At 44.5% G+C, this 17,500-nt stretch overlaps 1 protein-coding gene across 1 annotated transcript in view; it reads left to right on the top strand.

Annotated features, from left to right (window-relative positions):
* LOC143285266 (uncharacterized) overlaps positions 1-17,500 on the top strand; it is a 65,907-nt gene that overhangs the window by 13,851 nt on the left and 34,556 nt on the right. The window contains exons 7-14 of the mRNA XM_076592524.1: positions 3,484-3,615; positions 4,242-4,343; positions 6,015-6,143; positions 8,756-8,905; positions 10,800-10,934; positions 11,866-12,000; positions 14,514-14,645; positions 15,990-16,145. Coding sequence (XP_076448639.1) covers positions 3,484-3,615; positions 4,242-4,343; positions 6,015-6,143; positions 8,756-8,905; positions 10,800-10,934; positions 11,866-12,000; positions 14,514-14,645; positions 15,990-16,145 — 1,071 coding nt within the window. The remainder of the gene's footprint in view (positions 1-3,483; positions 3,616-4,241; positions 4,344-6,014; positions 6,144-8,755; positions 8,906-10,799; positions 10,935-11,865; positions 12,001-14,513; positions 14,646-15,989; positions 16,146-17,500) is intronic.

The raw sequence follows: 17,500 nt of genomic DNA, 5'->3' as shown, positions 1-17,500 counted from the left end.
TCAATAACAATTATATATATAATTTCATTCTTTGTTTTCATGTAGAAAGTTTTACGGCATGTGCTGTCAGGCATTGTTACATCGATGAAACAGCAAAGGAACACAACCCTATCTCTCCGTCAGTAAATGACAATACGGACTTGATGTCCTAGGGGAGGTAATTGAGATGAGCACACTTTCAAAAGTAACTTTTCTGACTAAAGGAATTTTCACTTTTTTTTTTCTTGATTACCCTTTTTAGGCTGCGTATCAAGAAATCTCCTTTCAAAGGTCGACTGTCGAAACGTTGGAATAGTCAGCTTGTCTGGAATCTTTTCTGTTATTGTGAATTGTTGACCAAACATTGATGTCACGACAATGTTTGATGTCATATTTATATCTATCTCAACATCTTCTTTCTGTGGCGTTCGGTGTTTTTGCAACTTTCGATGCCTTTTTTCTGGTACACGTGAGTTTGTTCCCAAGTTTGTAGAGCTGATTCTTGCATATGATGGACTTGCGAAATCTGGCTGCATCTGTTGATTTAGCAATGCCAACCGTTCACACCTGGTGAGTGCCCGAAAGAGGAAATGGCCATCGCTTGCCAAAGCTGCAATCAAATATTGTACCTTGCATCCACTGGAAGCAAAGAAAAACCGAGTTTCTTTTGGAATTGTTAAAATTGTATTTTAGCCTCCTTTGTCACACTTCGATTCAGTTCAAAATCAAATTACTTCCTTCACAATGCCATTTTACGTTGCTGCCTGGTTTTATTCTGCTGACAGAATTAAGTGGAACAGGCAGTTGGTGAAATTTTCTGAAAAATAGTTTGAAGGGGGATTACCCCCTTGTGACTGGTTGATTCAGGAAATAAAAGCATACTTTTTTTCTTAATTGCCTTCGTGTATGTGATAAAGGGAGACACTTGCGATTTTCAGCAGGTGTTTAAACACCGTTCATGCTCCTTTTGTTGCACACACATTTCGCAACAACAACAAAACTCGTTTTCGGATAATTCCTTCCTCTTTCGTTTCCACTTGGCGCCCATGTAATGTTAGAGTGGGGTTTCACTGGCACACGGCAAGTTGTTTCCCAGTTGTGGGGAGCTGCTCCTTGTATGTGTAAGAGACTTTCTGCACCGCTGGTAACGGGTGCATGCAAGCCAGTCAGATCCGCAAAGAACGAAATAACCATCACTTGGAAACAGCTGCAGACAAGTGCTGTGCATCCCTTGTGGAGGACCTACAGATGAGCTGAGCATTCTGTGGAGTGATGTACACATCGATTGCCCTCTTCTGTTAACTCACTCAGTACGGCCAGTCCTCTCTTCTCCTCTACACAGACCCCTCGGGTGTCCAATGACCCAACCTTTAGCTTCCGTCGTCGGAACTGTGGTATTCGTTGTCAACATTCACCTCTTCAATATAAGAGCGTTCCGCTTGCAATATTTTGATGATGGTAATTGGGATGAAACGCTGTTAACGTCGTCTCTTTCGCCGTTCGTATGGAGAGAGTTAAACTTCATCCAGTTCAAGACAAAATTATTCTGTTGTCTCTTCTTTAACGCTTCAGTTCAAAATCAAATCGTCACGTTTCATGATATTTTGTTTTAATTTTCTTAACTTGCCTGTGAAGACCTGGAGACGGAGTAGACAACAGGTGAAAATTTCTGAAAGACAACACATTTATTTCCGGATTGGCAGAGTCTTCCAAACTCTCTCTCTCTCTCTCTCTCTCTCTCTCTCTCTCTCTCTCTCTCTCTCTCTCTATATATATATATATATATATATATATATATATATATATATATATATATATATATGCAAAACATTTTGCTAAATACTTAAGCACAGTCAAATCAAATACCAATTTTTTTTTCACGTGGCTTTAAAATGTTGTGGATATTAGCTGTATTTTTCCGCCTTGTGCTCTCCAACATTTGTGTGTGTCATTTTCCGACACGAGGTGTGATCACCATACACTTAACAACCAGGAATTTTTTTTTTTTTCTTTTTCTTTTTTTACATCTCTATCTCTTCTGCTAACCAGTGTCCTTTCTCTATTTCGGTGTTTTTCCGTTCCCTTTGCTTTTATTCAGCGTCCTTTTCCTCTTTTACAGTGGTCGCTATCTTTTTCCTGTTTCGTTTTTCTGTTATGTCATGTATATTCCCATTCTTCTCTTTCTTCTGTTTGTCTTCATTTTGATCATTCAGTCAGATGGTAATTGTGGCTTGTATGTCACTTTGACCGTTCATGTCAGATGGTAATTGTGGCTTGTAAGTCAGTCTGACCGTTTATGTCAGATGGTAATTCTGGCTTGTAAGTCGGTCTGACCGTTCATGTCAGATGGTAATTCTGGCTTGTATGTCACTCTGTCCGTTCATATCAGGTGGTAATTCTGGCTTGTATGTCAGTTTAACTGTTCATGTCAGATGGTAATTCTGGCTTGTATGTCAGTTTAACTGTTCATGTCAGGTGGTAATTGTGGCTTGTATGTCAGTTTAACTGTTCATGTCAGATGGTAATTCTGGCTTGTATGTCAGTTTAACTGTTCATGTCAGGTGGTAATTCTGGCTTGTATGTCAGTTTAACTGTTCATGTCAGGTGGTAATTGTGGCTTGTAAGTCAGTTTAACTGTTCATGTCAGATGGTAATTCTGGCTTGTATGTCAGTTTAACTGTTCATGTCAGATGGTAATTCTGGCTTGTATGTCAGTTTAACTGTTCATGTCAGGTGGTAATTGTGGCTTGTAAGTCAGTTTAACTGTTCATGTCAGATGGTAATTCTGGCTTGTATGTCAGTTTAACTGTTCATGTCAGGTGGTAATTGTGGCTTGTAAGTCAGTTTAACTGTTCATGTCAGGTGGTAATTCTGGCTTGTATGTCAGTTTAACTGTTCATGTCAGATGGTAATTCTGGCTTGTATGTCAGTTTAACTGTTCATGTCAGGTGGTAATTGTGGCTTGTAAGTCAGTTTAACTGTTCATGTCAGGTGGTAATTCTGGCTTGTATGTCAGTTTAACTGTTCATGTCAGGTGGTAATTGTGGCTTGTATGTCAGTTTAACTGTTCATGTCAGGTGGTAATTGTGGCTTGTAAGTCAGTTTAACTGTTCATGTCAGGTGGTAATTCTGGCTTGTATGTCAGTTTAACTGTTCATGTCAGGTGGTAATTGTGGCTTGTAAGTCAGTTTAACTGTTCATGTCAGATGGTAATTCTGGCTTGTATGTCAGTTTAACTGTTCATGTCAGGTGGTAATTGTGGCTTGTAAGTCAGTTTAACTGTTCATGTCAGGTGGTAATTCTGGCTTGTAAGTCAATTTAACTGTTTATGTCAGATGGTAATTCTGGCTTGTATGTTAGTTTAACTGTTCATGTCAGGTGGTAATTCTGGCTTGTATGTCAGTTTAAATGTTCATGTCAGATGGTAATTCTGGCTTGTATGTCACTTTGACCGTTCATGTCACAAGGTAATTCTGGCTTGTATGTTACTTTGTTCATGTCCAGAATGCAGTCCCGGCATGTATGGCGACAGATGTCAGCACAGCTGCTCCAGCAAGACTCCACGGTGTCAACTTTGTGACCGTGACGGCCAGTGTACGGCTTGCCACGACGACTTCAAACCTCCTGCCTGCACAGGTTAGGGAACTCTGGGCAGCTGACACCCTCTGCTGCACTGGCTTTGATGATGGATTAATGGCTTTGATTCTGTTATGTGCTTGCGTGGTCGTTGTGTCAGTCGATTTCGTTAATTGTTTAACTGATTGATTAATTGACTGACTGACTGGCTGACAGGCTGGTTGACTGGTTGATTCAGTCATTTCTTTTCCATTGATGCACTGATTGGTTTAAAGAAATTCATTCTCTTTGAAAGGAAACAAATAAGTGAGAAAAGGGCGGGTGCCATGGCGAGTGAGTAGGTAAAATGTTAGACGACAGTGGGTGGCGTGCTATCTGATAACAATTGTGTCAGTATTGTTTGGCTACGAACGGGAAAGTGACTGTTTAGCATCTGGCTGCAGTTTATGGGTAAGATGAGCTGTATGTTGGACCGGTATGTGCGTGTGTGTGTGTGTGTGTGCGGGCGTGAGTGTGTGTGTGTGTGTGTGCGGGTGTGTGTGTGTGTGTGTGTGTGTGTGTGTGTGAATACATTCATTACCTTTTTCTTGTGACTTGAAACATGAGGATGCTTTACCATTTCCTCGTGACAGAGTGGTGTATGATGCTGGTGGTGACGGTTCATTCTTTTTTCTCTTTGTTTTCAGTGTGCAGGGAAGGGTACTACATTGGCGGCGGTGGAAATTGTAGGGCATGCAGTTCTTATTGTGCTTCACGGGGCTGTGATCCGCTGACCGGCAAATGCAATGGTCAGTACATTTATCAAATCATCCATATTCAGTTTATATATTGATGAGCTGAAGAATCACCATAGGAACAATTTGTTCTGGTAAAACGGTTGATATAAAGTTTTTAACAATGTGGGTTTTTGTTTGTTTGTTTGTTTGTGTGTTTTTTTTGTTTGTTTGTTTTCTTTTAGAATTGATTTTTTCTTAGCATTTATTCAAACGTCAGTTTTCAAGTTATTTCATAACGTGTTTGAAATTATTCCAGCGCGACAGAGTCATTTATGTACAGTTACTGGAATGTATAGCCACTGGAATATCTGTAAATCTTCAGAATCAAAAGCTGTCTCAGCTTGTTCCTTTGTTGTCCCATCTGTCCAGTCATTGTTAGAAATTCCACGATATGACAGAGGTGATGGTGTCAGGGGGGAAAATAATTTGAGTCCCTTTAAAAGTTAACAAATTATACATGATTTCACTTTTTCACGAATTATAAAATATAACTTGCGAAATGTTTACCGTGTTGTTTTCTTTGGTTATTGAATAGATCTCTTTTGTTTTTTGTGTTATTTTTTTCTCCAATAAAAACCCGTTGTGATGCGTTTATTTGTATAACTGTATGGAGAAATATAACCTCCTGTGCAAGGGGAAAAAAGAAATGGATAAAGAAAATCAAAGACGTTTATACTACCAGTAAACCTGCTTATCTCCGTTTACCGATACAACTTTTGTATTTACTACTATATGGCAAGAAATACAAAGCCCATTCCCGTTTGTCGGTAATCCAGCAAAGATCTATCAATGTATATGAAGAAGGAAAAAAATATGTATGTACACACACACACACACACACACACACACACACACACACACACACACACACATATATATATATATATATATATATATATATATATATATATATATGGATGGATGTATGTATAAAGAGAGAGAGAGAGAGAGAAAGGGGGGAGATGGATTTCCATGCCTGTGTACACGTGTGTGTCTCTCTGTGTATAGGTGTATGTTTTACTTTGCGCGCGCGCGCGCGTGTGTGTGTGTGTCCCCGACACGGAAGTCATGGAATGAGTTGGCCTCTGCAGCGTCTACACCCTCCTGCAGAAAGCCCAAGAAGTCAGGTGGGCTGGACATGTGGTCAAAATGCCAGACAGTCGACTGCCTATAAGCAGCTGCTGTACGGAGAACTGTGTCAGGGCAAGCGTTCAGTTGGAGGGCAGAAGAAACGCTACAAAGTATCCTTCAAAGATCTGGGCGTCGACATCAACACGTGTGAATCACTTACTCTGGACCGTCCAGCTTGGCGCAGCAAGATCACCACAGGAGCCCGTGCAGCTGAAGCCAGGTGCACTACCGAGGCGCAACGAAAACGTGCTGTGCGCAAAGCCCGAGCAGCATCCACTGCCACAGCAACACACACTCACTTGTGTCCCACATGTGGGCGAGCCTTCAGGGCCCGGATTGGCCTCATCAGTCACCTCCGGACCCACAGCCACCGATCTTCCATCTGAAATTTGAAGCCATGGTCATCTTCGAATCCGAAGGACGAACATCAGGTGTGTGTGTGTGTGTGTGTGTGTGTGTGTGTGTGTGTGTGTGTGTGTTGTGCTAAGGTGACCAGATGGTATGACTGTCAACACTGATAATATGAGGTGATGAGGTGATAACGGGTTTCAGGCTGTCCTGATGGTCGTCATGGTGATCGGTGCAAGCAGTACTGTCCCCATTCCCCGTGTGTGAAGTGCCATCAGGACACAGGCCTGTGCACAGAGTGTGACCACAATCTGAATCCTCCAGACTGCATCGGTAAGTGGTTCCCATCAGATCTCTCTCTCTCTCTCTCTCTCTCTGTCTCTGTTCGTCTGCGTCCTTGACCTTCATCTCCAGTACTCAACTGTTGATCTAATGTACTTATCTCCTGGTATCGTGTTGCCCACAATCTATTTTTTTATTTTATGATCTTTGAGGACATGAAAGCGATTTGGTTGATTGATTGATTGGTTGATTGACTGATCCCACATTCGCTCGTTTATACGTTGGTACTCCACCATGCAGGCCTCTATACTTCCTTTTATGGGGTGGGTGCACGTCAGGTGTTTTTGTGTATCTATAACACACCCTCACACCTCCCCACTCCCTGCCACTCCTCAACAACCCCCCAACCCCCCTCCCCCCCCCTCCCGCCGCGACTGCTGACACCGACTGCAGACACGGACTGACGTGCACAATTTGATCTGCGTGTTTCTGCTCACAGAGTAGGGCCAGCAGGTCTGTATAAACGTGGCCCTGACAGACTGAAAACATTTCCATCGTGAAAGCCAGAGGATTCTCTTCATGGACCTTTTAGACCCAATAGGCTGAAGCAAAGAAGAGCATCAGGGTACATGCACTTTCATAAAGGTCTGACACTGTAAACACTATTATAAACCAGAAAAGTCCTTAAGTAATCTAAGCCATGGGCTTTGACTTTAGTTTCAGTTGCCAGCTGCGGTTTTGGTTCTTTTCTTCCAGTCATCTGCATTGTGTATGCACCACTAGAGTTCTCATATGATCGGCAGTTTTCTGTAGCCTCGTGAACATATATTGAGGTGGTAATTCCCTGGCCCCCAGAATACTGCACTGGAGGAGGTTGTTGCACAATGACAGATTGATTAGCCTTTTCAAGTTATCAAAGCAGACCTCCACCTCAGCGCTTTTGTGGGTTCTAAAGAGCGTCGCCTTGATTTCTTTCAAGAAATGTCTTGCTCTTCAATGGTCAACTGTTTCTTCTTACTACAGGTTTGAGGCAAAAGCATACATGATAGAACTCAGCTTTCCATTAACTTATTCGCGTCTGTGATGCCTTAGCGGTTGTTGGGAATATTAGATATTATATTCCTTATTTGTAAAGCCCAGTTTGATTTACTGCATGTATCATCATCGTCGTTACTGTCATCATCGTGATCATTGATACGTTACCTTACACACTATTTTCCGAAGCAAACTCCAGATGTCTGTGGAAATTATGTATGCTGTTGTTTCAGTGCTTGCTGTCTGTGTCATGCTGACTCTTTGTTGAAGAAACTGTTGAAATTTTTGAAAGAAGTAAACTGCGCATGGAGACCAGTACATTGTGTAATGTTGATATGCCCGTTGTTGTCTTTTTCTTGTTATTTTCTTGTTTGTTTTGTTTTGTTTTGTTTTTTGTTGCTTTTTGTCGGTTTGTCTAATGTATGCACAAAAAATACGATACTAACAACATCATTACCGACACCATCAGTGATAATGATAAAAGTAAAAACAATAGGAACAGCAGCAACAACAACAACACTAACAACAACAACAACACTAACAACAACAACAACAACAACAATAAGAAGAAGAAGAAATGCAACGTTGTGAGCACAGTATAAGCTTTAAGCTTGTTGATGCTTTTTTTATCATTGACTACATTGTAATCATGTGTATTGTTGAACAATTAAAGATTATTTAAACCAAGAAGAACAAGAACAACAACAATTCCATGACCAAAACTTCTCATGTCTGTATTTCTCAGGCCTGATTAACGCCGGGATGTCATTATGACAGGAAGCACAGAGCACAGCCATGCCACGTAGTCCCAAATCTAAATGGACCTCCATAGCAGCATCGTCATCATCACCATCATCTTCCTCTTTCATCATCATGTTTTTAAATCACAAATTAATGTGGCTTTTCATGCCCTCCTCTCATGGTGACCGCGGTCTCTACACCCATCCACTCTGTTTCTTGGGGTGAGTCCTGCCAAGGTCTTCGGTGTTAGCAGATTAAAGGGGGACTGTCGTTGGAGGGATGTGGGGAGGACGCTAACTCAGTCTAGCTCCGCGGCTAGGCCATTAATGTCGTCAGTAGGGAGCTTAGCAGGTGGTGTCCAAAGAACATTTAATCAGAATAAACACTGAAGTGACTAAGTATCAGTGCAATATCAGTTCTCAAGACAAGAGATTTTTATTCAACAGCCAGAAAACTGCACTTGTGACTGCTGCTATCTTCAGTTGCTTTGAAGACTCTACGAGTCGAAGTACTCAACTTCTCCTCTCCCAAGTGGGTTCATAATTTTTTCTTCTTGTTTTTTGTATCCTGTTTTGAAAGAACCCAGGCAGTCAAACCTTTTTTTTATGCCCTATCAGTGCAAGGTCTCCTCTGGCGTGTAGCCTCCTGGCGACCTGAGATCGATGGCTCCATGTGGACTGCCGACGCTGGGTTTGCGACAGACGCTGTGGCTGTGTATGGGGGGCAAGGAATGGGGCGGCTTGAGAGTAATGCCACTGAAACGGAGCAGATTATGGGGCAGCAAAAATTAATTATCAATTAATCCATTGATTAATCAATTGGTGATGATGATGACAATAATAATGATAATAATAATAAAGTGCTCTTGTTGTTTTGATTGTGAGCAGACTGCCTTGATGGATACTACAAGCAGTACTCTTACTCGAGTCGTTGCACGGAGTGCACGTGGACCTGTCTGAACGGGACGTGGTGTGACAAATCAACCGGCCATTGCCCCGCCTGTCCCCCTGGCAAGAAGGGAATCACGTGTCGTGACGGTGAGTTGGCTGATTGGGCAGTGTGGACGGACTTTACATTGATTGCTCTCTGTGGGCTGCTGGGACTGAGACTGCGCGCTGATGAGACTGTGTGAAACTATGCATAGCGGGTTGGGGGTAGGGCGCTGGAAATGCCATGTGGGTAATGCCATTGGAACGAAGTGGTCGATGGGGCTGGAAAAAGGTCAATTGATCTATGATACAGTTCACGTGATCTGTCATATCACCGACAACGTATCGTTAATACAGAACTATTGGGGGTGGGGGGAGAGAGGGGGGGCTGACTGTACTTTATTGTTTCACGTATTGGCGAACGATTACTCAGATCTTTATCTACATTTTGTATTAACACTGTCACTGTTACTATGCTGTTATCCTCCAGAATGACCAAGATTCTTTTCTATGACACTTGAAGGGCGTGTCAGAACGGGTGGTGCTGATGGCGACCAGGTAAAGTGCTGTGGTGGAACACAGCAGGGTGGAGTTCTAGGTGAATGGATTGGCATGCGAATCGGAATAGCACTTAGGGGTCAGACAGGATGGACAGGACGAAGACTATGACTGGATAAAACTGAAAGGTGCATGGAGTCGTCAAATGGAATGGATTGAACGATCTTTCAGACGTGGACAGGAGTAAAGATAAAATATCTTCATTAACTTTATCATACCAGTGGTAGTAGTAGTAGTAGTAGTAGCAGCAGCAGCAGCAACAACAACAGCAGCAGCAGGAGTAGTAGTGGAAGTAGTCTCGGACTGACGGTTGGGAGGACGCGGGTTCGAATCTCAGCGGAGTTGAGAGTACTATGGGCTTAGATGGGGAGACTGGGACCACACAGTCGAGTGTCATCCACTTCACAGATGCGTGTTTGGTTGTGTTGCTCTAATTACCTGACCAACACTGCAAGTGTCTGTATCCCTCGGGCCTGGTTGACGCCGGGATATCATTATGAAAGTAAAGCGTAGAGTACAGCCTTTTCACGAAGTCCCAAACCAAAATAGACCTTCATAGCAACATCGTTATCATCATCGTCATCCCCCTCATTCTTCATCATTACCAATACAAACAAAAATGTCCCAAAGTCTGTGGCCTTTCATGCCCTACTGTCATGGTGACCTCAGTTTCGATACCCCTCCACTTCCGTGCATGGGGTGAGTCCTGTCAATGCCTTCAGTGTCGGCAGATTCGTGGGTGGCTGTTGCTGGAGGGACGTGGCGGTGGTCTCCACTCTGGGAGGGACGTTCACTCAGTCTGACTCCGCGACTGAGCCATTATTGTCGTCAGTAGGGGGCTTAGTAGGTGGTGTCTTAAGTACGTTAAATCAGAACAGGCACCACTGAACATCACCGAAGTGACTCAGCAGCAGTGCAGGTTCTCCTCTGGTGTGTGGCCTCCTGGCGACCTAGCATCGATAGTTCCCTGCGGACTGCCGACGTTGGAAGTGTGACAGACTAACCCGGGTGTAGCTGTGTATGGGGAACTCGGAATGAGCGGCGTGGGAGCAATGCCACTGAAACGGTGCAGATGACAGGGCAGAAAAAAAAAGAATAAGAATAATCATAATTTTTAAACAAATTAAAAAGTTGTAGTAGTAGTCGTAGCAATAGCAACAGCAGTATTTTCAGTAATAGTAGAAGTTGCAGTTGTAGAATATGTTGTCTTTGCTGTGACAAGAAATCATGACTCTGTGTGTGTGTTTGTGTGTGTGTGTGTGTGTGTGTGTGTGGTGTGTATGTGTGTGTGTGTGTGTGTGTGTGTCTGTGTGTGTGTGTGTGTGTGTATGTGTGTGTGTGTGTGTTTGCTTGTGTGCGTGTATGTTCATGAACGTGAATGTACGTTTGTACGTGTATGCTCGCGTGAATGGTGTGAGCGGGTTTCTATTTTCCCCAATATCAGACTGCCAGTGGAGAACGTACGGACTGAACTGTTCCCAGCAGTGTGGACAATGTTGGAACCGCGCATACTGTGACCGTGAGGACGGCTCCTGTTCCAGCTGTGCCGCTGGCTGGCAGATGCCCCTGTGTCAGGAAGGTAACCTGTGCCGCTCAGCAGCGTCTGGTGTATGAATGGGATCCAGTGGATTCCGTTTCTCGTGCGACAAGGGCGTGAGATTAGGGGGTGAAAAGCACAGTCATCGTCATAAAAAAATGACTGACTGCACACAGCACGTTGCGTTGTGTGAGGCTATCAGTAACATGACAATGATGAATGTCACATGCGACAAATTTCACCTCATCACGGTAGTCTCGTAAATAACAATCAGCCCTGTTTTCACGACGACACAATCTTCTGAAAAACACCGAAGTATGCAACTAACCTACGTCTCAAAATGACCTTTGTGAAAACTGAACTACCTTCAAATTTTCTAGTGACACAATGTAAGATGATAGATATTTAATCTGCATTTTATAGGCGCTTGGCGAGCCAGATTTATCAGTAAAGGTCTCAAATAGAGCAGATGTTCATGGTGTCCTAAGTGTAGTGGTAGCCTAATGGTAATGCGCCTGACTACGAACTGAATAACCACTCGTTCGATTCCCAGATAAGGACCGGAATTTAAACCCCATCCCCTCGCCATCTACTAAATCTTGAGTAGTGGCCTGAATGCTAGTCGTTTTGATGAGATGCTTAACCAAGGTTACGTGTGCGCCATGCACCCAACACATGTAAAAAAAAAAAAATAAATAAATAAATAAATAAAAAGCACGAAAAGGGTTATCCCTGGCAACATTCTAAAACAAAAAAATCCATTTTTACAGAGGAACAAATACACTTGTAGACAGGGAAAAAAGTGGTGTTGTACTGTAGCAACGCATTCTCCCTGACACAACACAACACTAACATTGGCTTGAGTGTGTGTGGCATGCGGGAGCAAATGTGACTGAACTTTGTTTGATATCGAATGTTCGATGCTCTTGGCCTCAACTAAAACCTGGCTTGTGATTCCCCCTTTTTTTCCCAGGATGTGAGGACGGTAGCTACGGCATTAACTGCAGGGAGACATGTGGACACTGCAAGGACGGGGCGGCGTGTGACAAAGAGACTGGAGATTGTCTGCTGTGTGAGCCTGGCTGGTACCGTCACAAATGTCAGACACGTGAGTATCGTAATACTTCTACCAGTGTCTTTCCCCATCCGCTCCCGCTCCCACTTTTCCCCTCTGCTCCTCCCCTCACCCTTCCCTGGACTCTGTGCATTGTTTCCATTCACTCAGTCGTTGACGGTGCACCTCTTCCAAGACGAGGTCTGTAACCGGGACCGCTGCTGCTGCAGGATTGGATTGTTCGTCCCTCGTAGAAGGTGGTCAGCATCCACAGTGTGAACGTCAAGTGGAGAAATGCATTGTCTTGCAAGAGGAACCCAAAGCTACGTCTACAACTAAAAAGATGAATTAAACTGTGGGGACTGTAACCCTTCCAATGACCGTTAAACCGGGCATTCACTAACACACACACTCGCGCGCGCGAGTGAGAGAGAGAGGGAGAGAGAGAGTACACCTGCACGGGAATTGGACGCTCCCACTCTCCACGAGTCTCCTGCTGTCTTGCAGGTCGGTCGTGGCTGTCCAAAGGCTGGGTGAGGGGGGGCTGGGGGGAGGTAAACCCTATCGAAATCCGGAATTTGAATCCCTAAGGTCGTTGTACTCAACCTCGTTCTGGCAACTCCTGCGACGGCGCTGGTGCCAAACTGTAACGGCTTTGCTGTTCCTTTGGATCCATCAGAGTCGTGGAGAGGGGAACGTGCTGCATGGGCGACAGCCCGTCCTCCGTTAAACACCGCCCAGGCTTACATCCTGCATTATACATCCAAAGCTTACTCCCACGACCGGAGAGGACACTCCGGCTTTGCCTGTGGCGTAGACACAAAACGGGAGGCAGCAGATACCAGTTATAAACCACTGCTCGATTGGTGCAGCAAAAGAGGGAATATATCTACGATGCAGATCAGATGGCAGACTGTTCAATCTCGCCCGCCTCAGAGCCAAGACAAAGGTTCGTGAAGCCCTCATCAGAGACATGCTGTTTGCTGAACTCGCAGCAGTGACGACACGCACCCAGCAGTAGCTACAGGCACTGATGGACCGCTTCTCCTAGGCCTGTGAGGATTTCGGACTGACCATCAGCCTGAAGAAGACAAACATCTTGGGGCAGGGCACAGAGGAACCACCACAACTACAAGTTTGACGTTGTCCACCAGTTCACCTACCTCGGCTCTACCATCTCCGATAACCTCTCCTTAGTGAAATTGACAAGAGGATCGGGAAGGCAGCTGCAACACTTGCTCGCCTCACAAGCCGAGTGTGGACAAACCAGAAGCTGACGGTGAAGACAAAGACTGCAGTGTACTGCAATGCCTGCGTCAGCACACTGCTGTACCGCAGCGAGACACGGACCACATATGCCAGGCAGGAGAGAAGGCTCAACACCTCCCACTTGAGAAGCATCCGCTGTATCCTGGGCATACCCTGGCAAGACAGTGCCCAACGCCGTGGTCCTGTCCCGCGTCAACTTTCCCAGCACGTTCACCTTGCTCAGACAGCGCAGCCTGCCCACTGAGACATGACCGCCGCATGGAGAATAGCCGCATCCCCAAAGACATCTGGGAAAAGAACCACCGGCCGCCCACAGCTGCGCAGTGAAGATATCTGCAAGAGAGACATGAAAGCGCTGGACATTGACAGCTCGTCCTGGGAGAATCTCGCAGCTGACCACACAAGGTGGTGAAGTACCCTGAACCAACACCTCAAGACAGGGGAAGACAAACTGTTGAATGAAGCGGCAGACAAACGAGCACACAGAAAAGAGCGCAACAGCTGCAGCAGACGAGACACGACACACAGTTGCGATGTGTGCGACAGAGACTGTCATTCCCGCATTGGCCTCTACAGCCATAAGCGAAGTTGCTCCAGACCAGCAGATAGCCAAGATGAACAGGATGTTCACCCATGATCAACCCTAATCGACGGATGCCTATACAGGAGGTCAGTGTTTCACTCCATGTTTACTGACTGATTTTCCTGAACATGTCAAAGAGTGTGTTGGAGAAAGGATCGAAGGAGGAGAGTCCGGGGACATGAAAGATTGAATCTTACCCTTAATTTCCTCGGAGGAATGTGGCAGAATAGTTAGGACGCTTATTTGTCAATACAGTATCCTGGAGGGTCTGGGTTCGAATCCCGGTCGCGCCCTTTCTCCCAAGTTTGACTGGGAAATCAAACTGACCGCCTCGTCATGCGGGTTCTCGAGAAGATAAACCGATGTCCGGTACGCAACTGAAAAAGAACCCATGGCAGCATGAATGTTGTCTTCTGGCAAAAATCTGCGGAAGAAATCCACTTTGATGTGTACACAAATACATATGCATGCACTCAGGGCCTGACTAAGCACTTTAGATCATGCTACTGGTCAGGCATCTGCCTATCAGATGTGATGTAGCGTATATGGATTTGTCCGAACGCAGTGACGCCTCCTTGAGAAGCTGAAAAACGAAAACTACCTCTCCAGTTTCCCTCAGTCATTCTTTCTTTTTTGTTTTTGTTCCTTGTTTCTTTTTCTTCTTTTTTTTCTGTTTCTGAACCTCGAGGGCGTCTCCTCTTGTTTTCTGTTGCAGCATGCCAGGATGGTTTGTATGGTCTGAACTGTAGGCAGAGATGTGGCCGCTGTCTGAATAATGCTGTGTGCAACAAGACGAACGGCTACTGCCCATGTCCTGTAGGAAAACAGCCTCCACTGTGTGACAAAGGTAAGGCTGCTGTCGTAAAGCTGCTGTCTTGTGAAAGGAAAAGATGAATGATCATGGAGATAAACTGACCTCTTTAAGAGTCTGTTCCAGCACATCTGACAAGTAATCAGCTGCACGTCAGAGTCTGGTCAGTCCGCTCAAACCGAGAAGATCACGTGTGAAGGTAGTCCGGTGTGTGAAAGGAAATGGCTGAAAAACACTGAAGCCTGGTGATGAAGGTGAACATGGCAGAAACGTTAACAGAGGGTGACCCGCACAGACACAAAGTCTCTCTCTCTCTCTATCTCAATCTCAGAAAATTTAAATATCACCTCGTGATGTGAACAGTGTTATGAGAGGGTGTGTTTGTTTCGTAGTATATACAGTTCTGTTGCACATATTTCTTTAGATATTCAGTAACTCATCTGCCTGTTTACATTTATCCCGAGATAAGCTTCCTAATCTTTGCTATACATCAGCTGTTCAATTGATTTTGATTCTACAGTGATATAATGGTAGCGTCCATTGCTTCATCAACGTGTTCAGATGTTCCGGATGACACTGAATGTCATGGATCACATCAAACGGACACAGATACAGATACACATACTTTATTGAAGAAAGGCCACAGATACCATGAAGGTGGATCTTGGCTATAAACACGCGTTCAAAAATGATAAACAACCATACTGATGGCAGTACACATTGACAAAAGGTGAGCTGAACTATTTGTAATAATCAGCTGCGTAGGACACTGCGATTCATAATACAAATAAACAGCAAATTGTTTCAGAATTGTTTCCCTTGACGTGGGAAGAGGAAGTTGAAACAAAAACGTGTGTATTATGTTTATGTCAACCGAGAGAGAGAGGGGGGCGAGGGGGGTTGGGGGCAGACAGACAGCGACAGAAAAAGAGACATAGACACAAAGAGAGACAGAAACACATACGGACAGACAGACAGACCACAAAAAAAGAAAAAAAAAACACACACAAAAAAAGACAGTGACAGTGACAAGCAGATAAATACGGTGGAAAGGAGAGGAAAATATGATCATCAAATAATTTTTTTTAATGTGTCGCCTTTTTAACTGTTTTAATGGAATGTTGTACCAAAACACACACACACACACACACACACACACACACACACACACACACACACACACACTCACACGATGACATGTAGATACACACGGGCCTCCAGAGAATCAACCAGACCGATACTCAAAGGATGAACACGATAGAATAGACAGAAAGAAAGAAAGAGAGGGAGATGCAAACGTTGTACTCAAAGCACGAAACACCCGAGTACAATCCTACAGTTCTGTAGCACTGAACAGAGGATTGTCCTCTCTTGCTCCAGACTGCCAGAACAAGACCTACGGACAGGACTGCCGGGAGAAGTGTGGACACTGCAGGGAGGGGTCAGTGTGTGACCCCGTCACTGGACATTGTCCACAGGGCTGTCAACCTGGCTGGATGGACAACACGGGACTCTCTGTCCACCTGTGTGACACAGGTCAGTACGGGAGTATAGAACGGTAGTAGTAGTGGTGGTGGTGGTGGTGGCTAACGATTTTTTTCTCTAATAAACGTTTAAATCTGAATGATTATCCTACTTAGAAGTGGATGCGTGGATCTTTGAGACTTGTATTTAATATTGTTACTGTTCTACATTCACTCTTTAAGAAACATCTGTAATCAATGTGTTGTATGGCAGCCATAAATCCTTTCATTGTCGTGGGTTCTTTTACGTGCGCAAAGTGCAAGCTACACACGGGACTTCTGTTGATTGCCTCACCTGAATGACCAGCGTTCAGAGAACCACTCAAGGTCTAGTGGAGAGGGAGAAAATTCCGGTGAGTATGGAATTCACGCCCTTGTGCCCAGTATTCTCTCGTTTACAGAGCGTTACCACTTAACCATCATCCACTTTGACCACATTCAGCAGCTGTTTCAGTCTTTAAGCCACCACCTTCAGCAGGTGTTTCAGTCTTTAAGCCACCACCTTCAGCAGGTGTTTCAGTCTTTAAGCCACCACCTTCAGCAGGCGTTTCAGTCTTTAAGTCACCACCTTCAGCAGGTGTTTCAGTCTTTTAAGAAACCACTTTCAGCAGGTGTTTCAGTCTTTTAAGACACTACCTTCAGCGGGTGTTACTGTCTTTAAGTCACCACCTTCAGTAGGTGTTTCAGTATTTTAAGTCACCACCTTCAGCAGGTGTTTCAGTCTTTAAGTCACCACCTTCAGCAGGTGTTTCAGTCTTTAAGTCACCACCTTCAGCAGGTGTTTCAGTCTTTTAAGTCACCACCTTCAGCAGGTGTTTCAGTCTTTTAAGTCACCACCTTCAGCAGGTGTTTCAGTCTTTAAGCCACCACCTTCAGCAGGTGTTTCAGTCTTTAAGTCACCACCTTCAGCAGGTGTTTCAGTCTTTTAAGTCACCACCTTCAGCAAGTGTTTCAGTCTTTAAGTCACCACCTTCAGCAGGTGTTTCAGTCTTTAAGTCACTACCTTCAGCAGGTGTTTCAGTCTCTCTAGTGACCGCCTTCAGCGGGTGTAACACTCTATCTAGTGACCACCTTCAATAGGTGTTTCACTCTATTGACCGCCTTCAGTATGTGTTACACTCTATCTAGTGACCCCTTCAATAGGTGTTTCACTCTGTCTAGTGACCGCCTTCAATAGGTGTTACACTCTTTGTAGTGACCGCCTTTAATAGGTGTTACACTCTTTGTAGTGACCGCCTTCAATAGGTGTTACACTCTTTGTAGTGACCGCTTTCAATAGGTGTTTCACTCTTTGTAGTGACCGCTTTCAATAGGTGTTACACTCTTTGTAGTGACCGCTTTCAATAGGTGTTACACTCTTTGTAGTGA

This window comes from Babylonia areolata, chromosome 8 (genome assembly GCF_041734735.1).
Source record: "Babylonia areolata isolate BAREFJ2019XMU chromosome 8, ASM4173473v1, whole genome shotgun sequence".
Taxonomy (NCBI): Eukaryota; Metazoa; Mollusca; class Gastropoda; order Neogastropoda; family Buccinidae; genus Babylonia; species Babylonia areolata.
The sequence above is the reverse complement of the archived record's forward strand: the minus strand, read 5'-3'. Positions and strand labels throughout refer to the sequence as shown.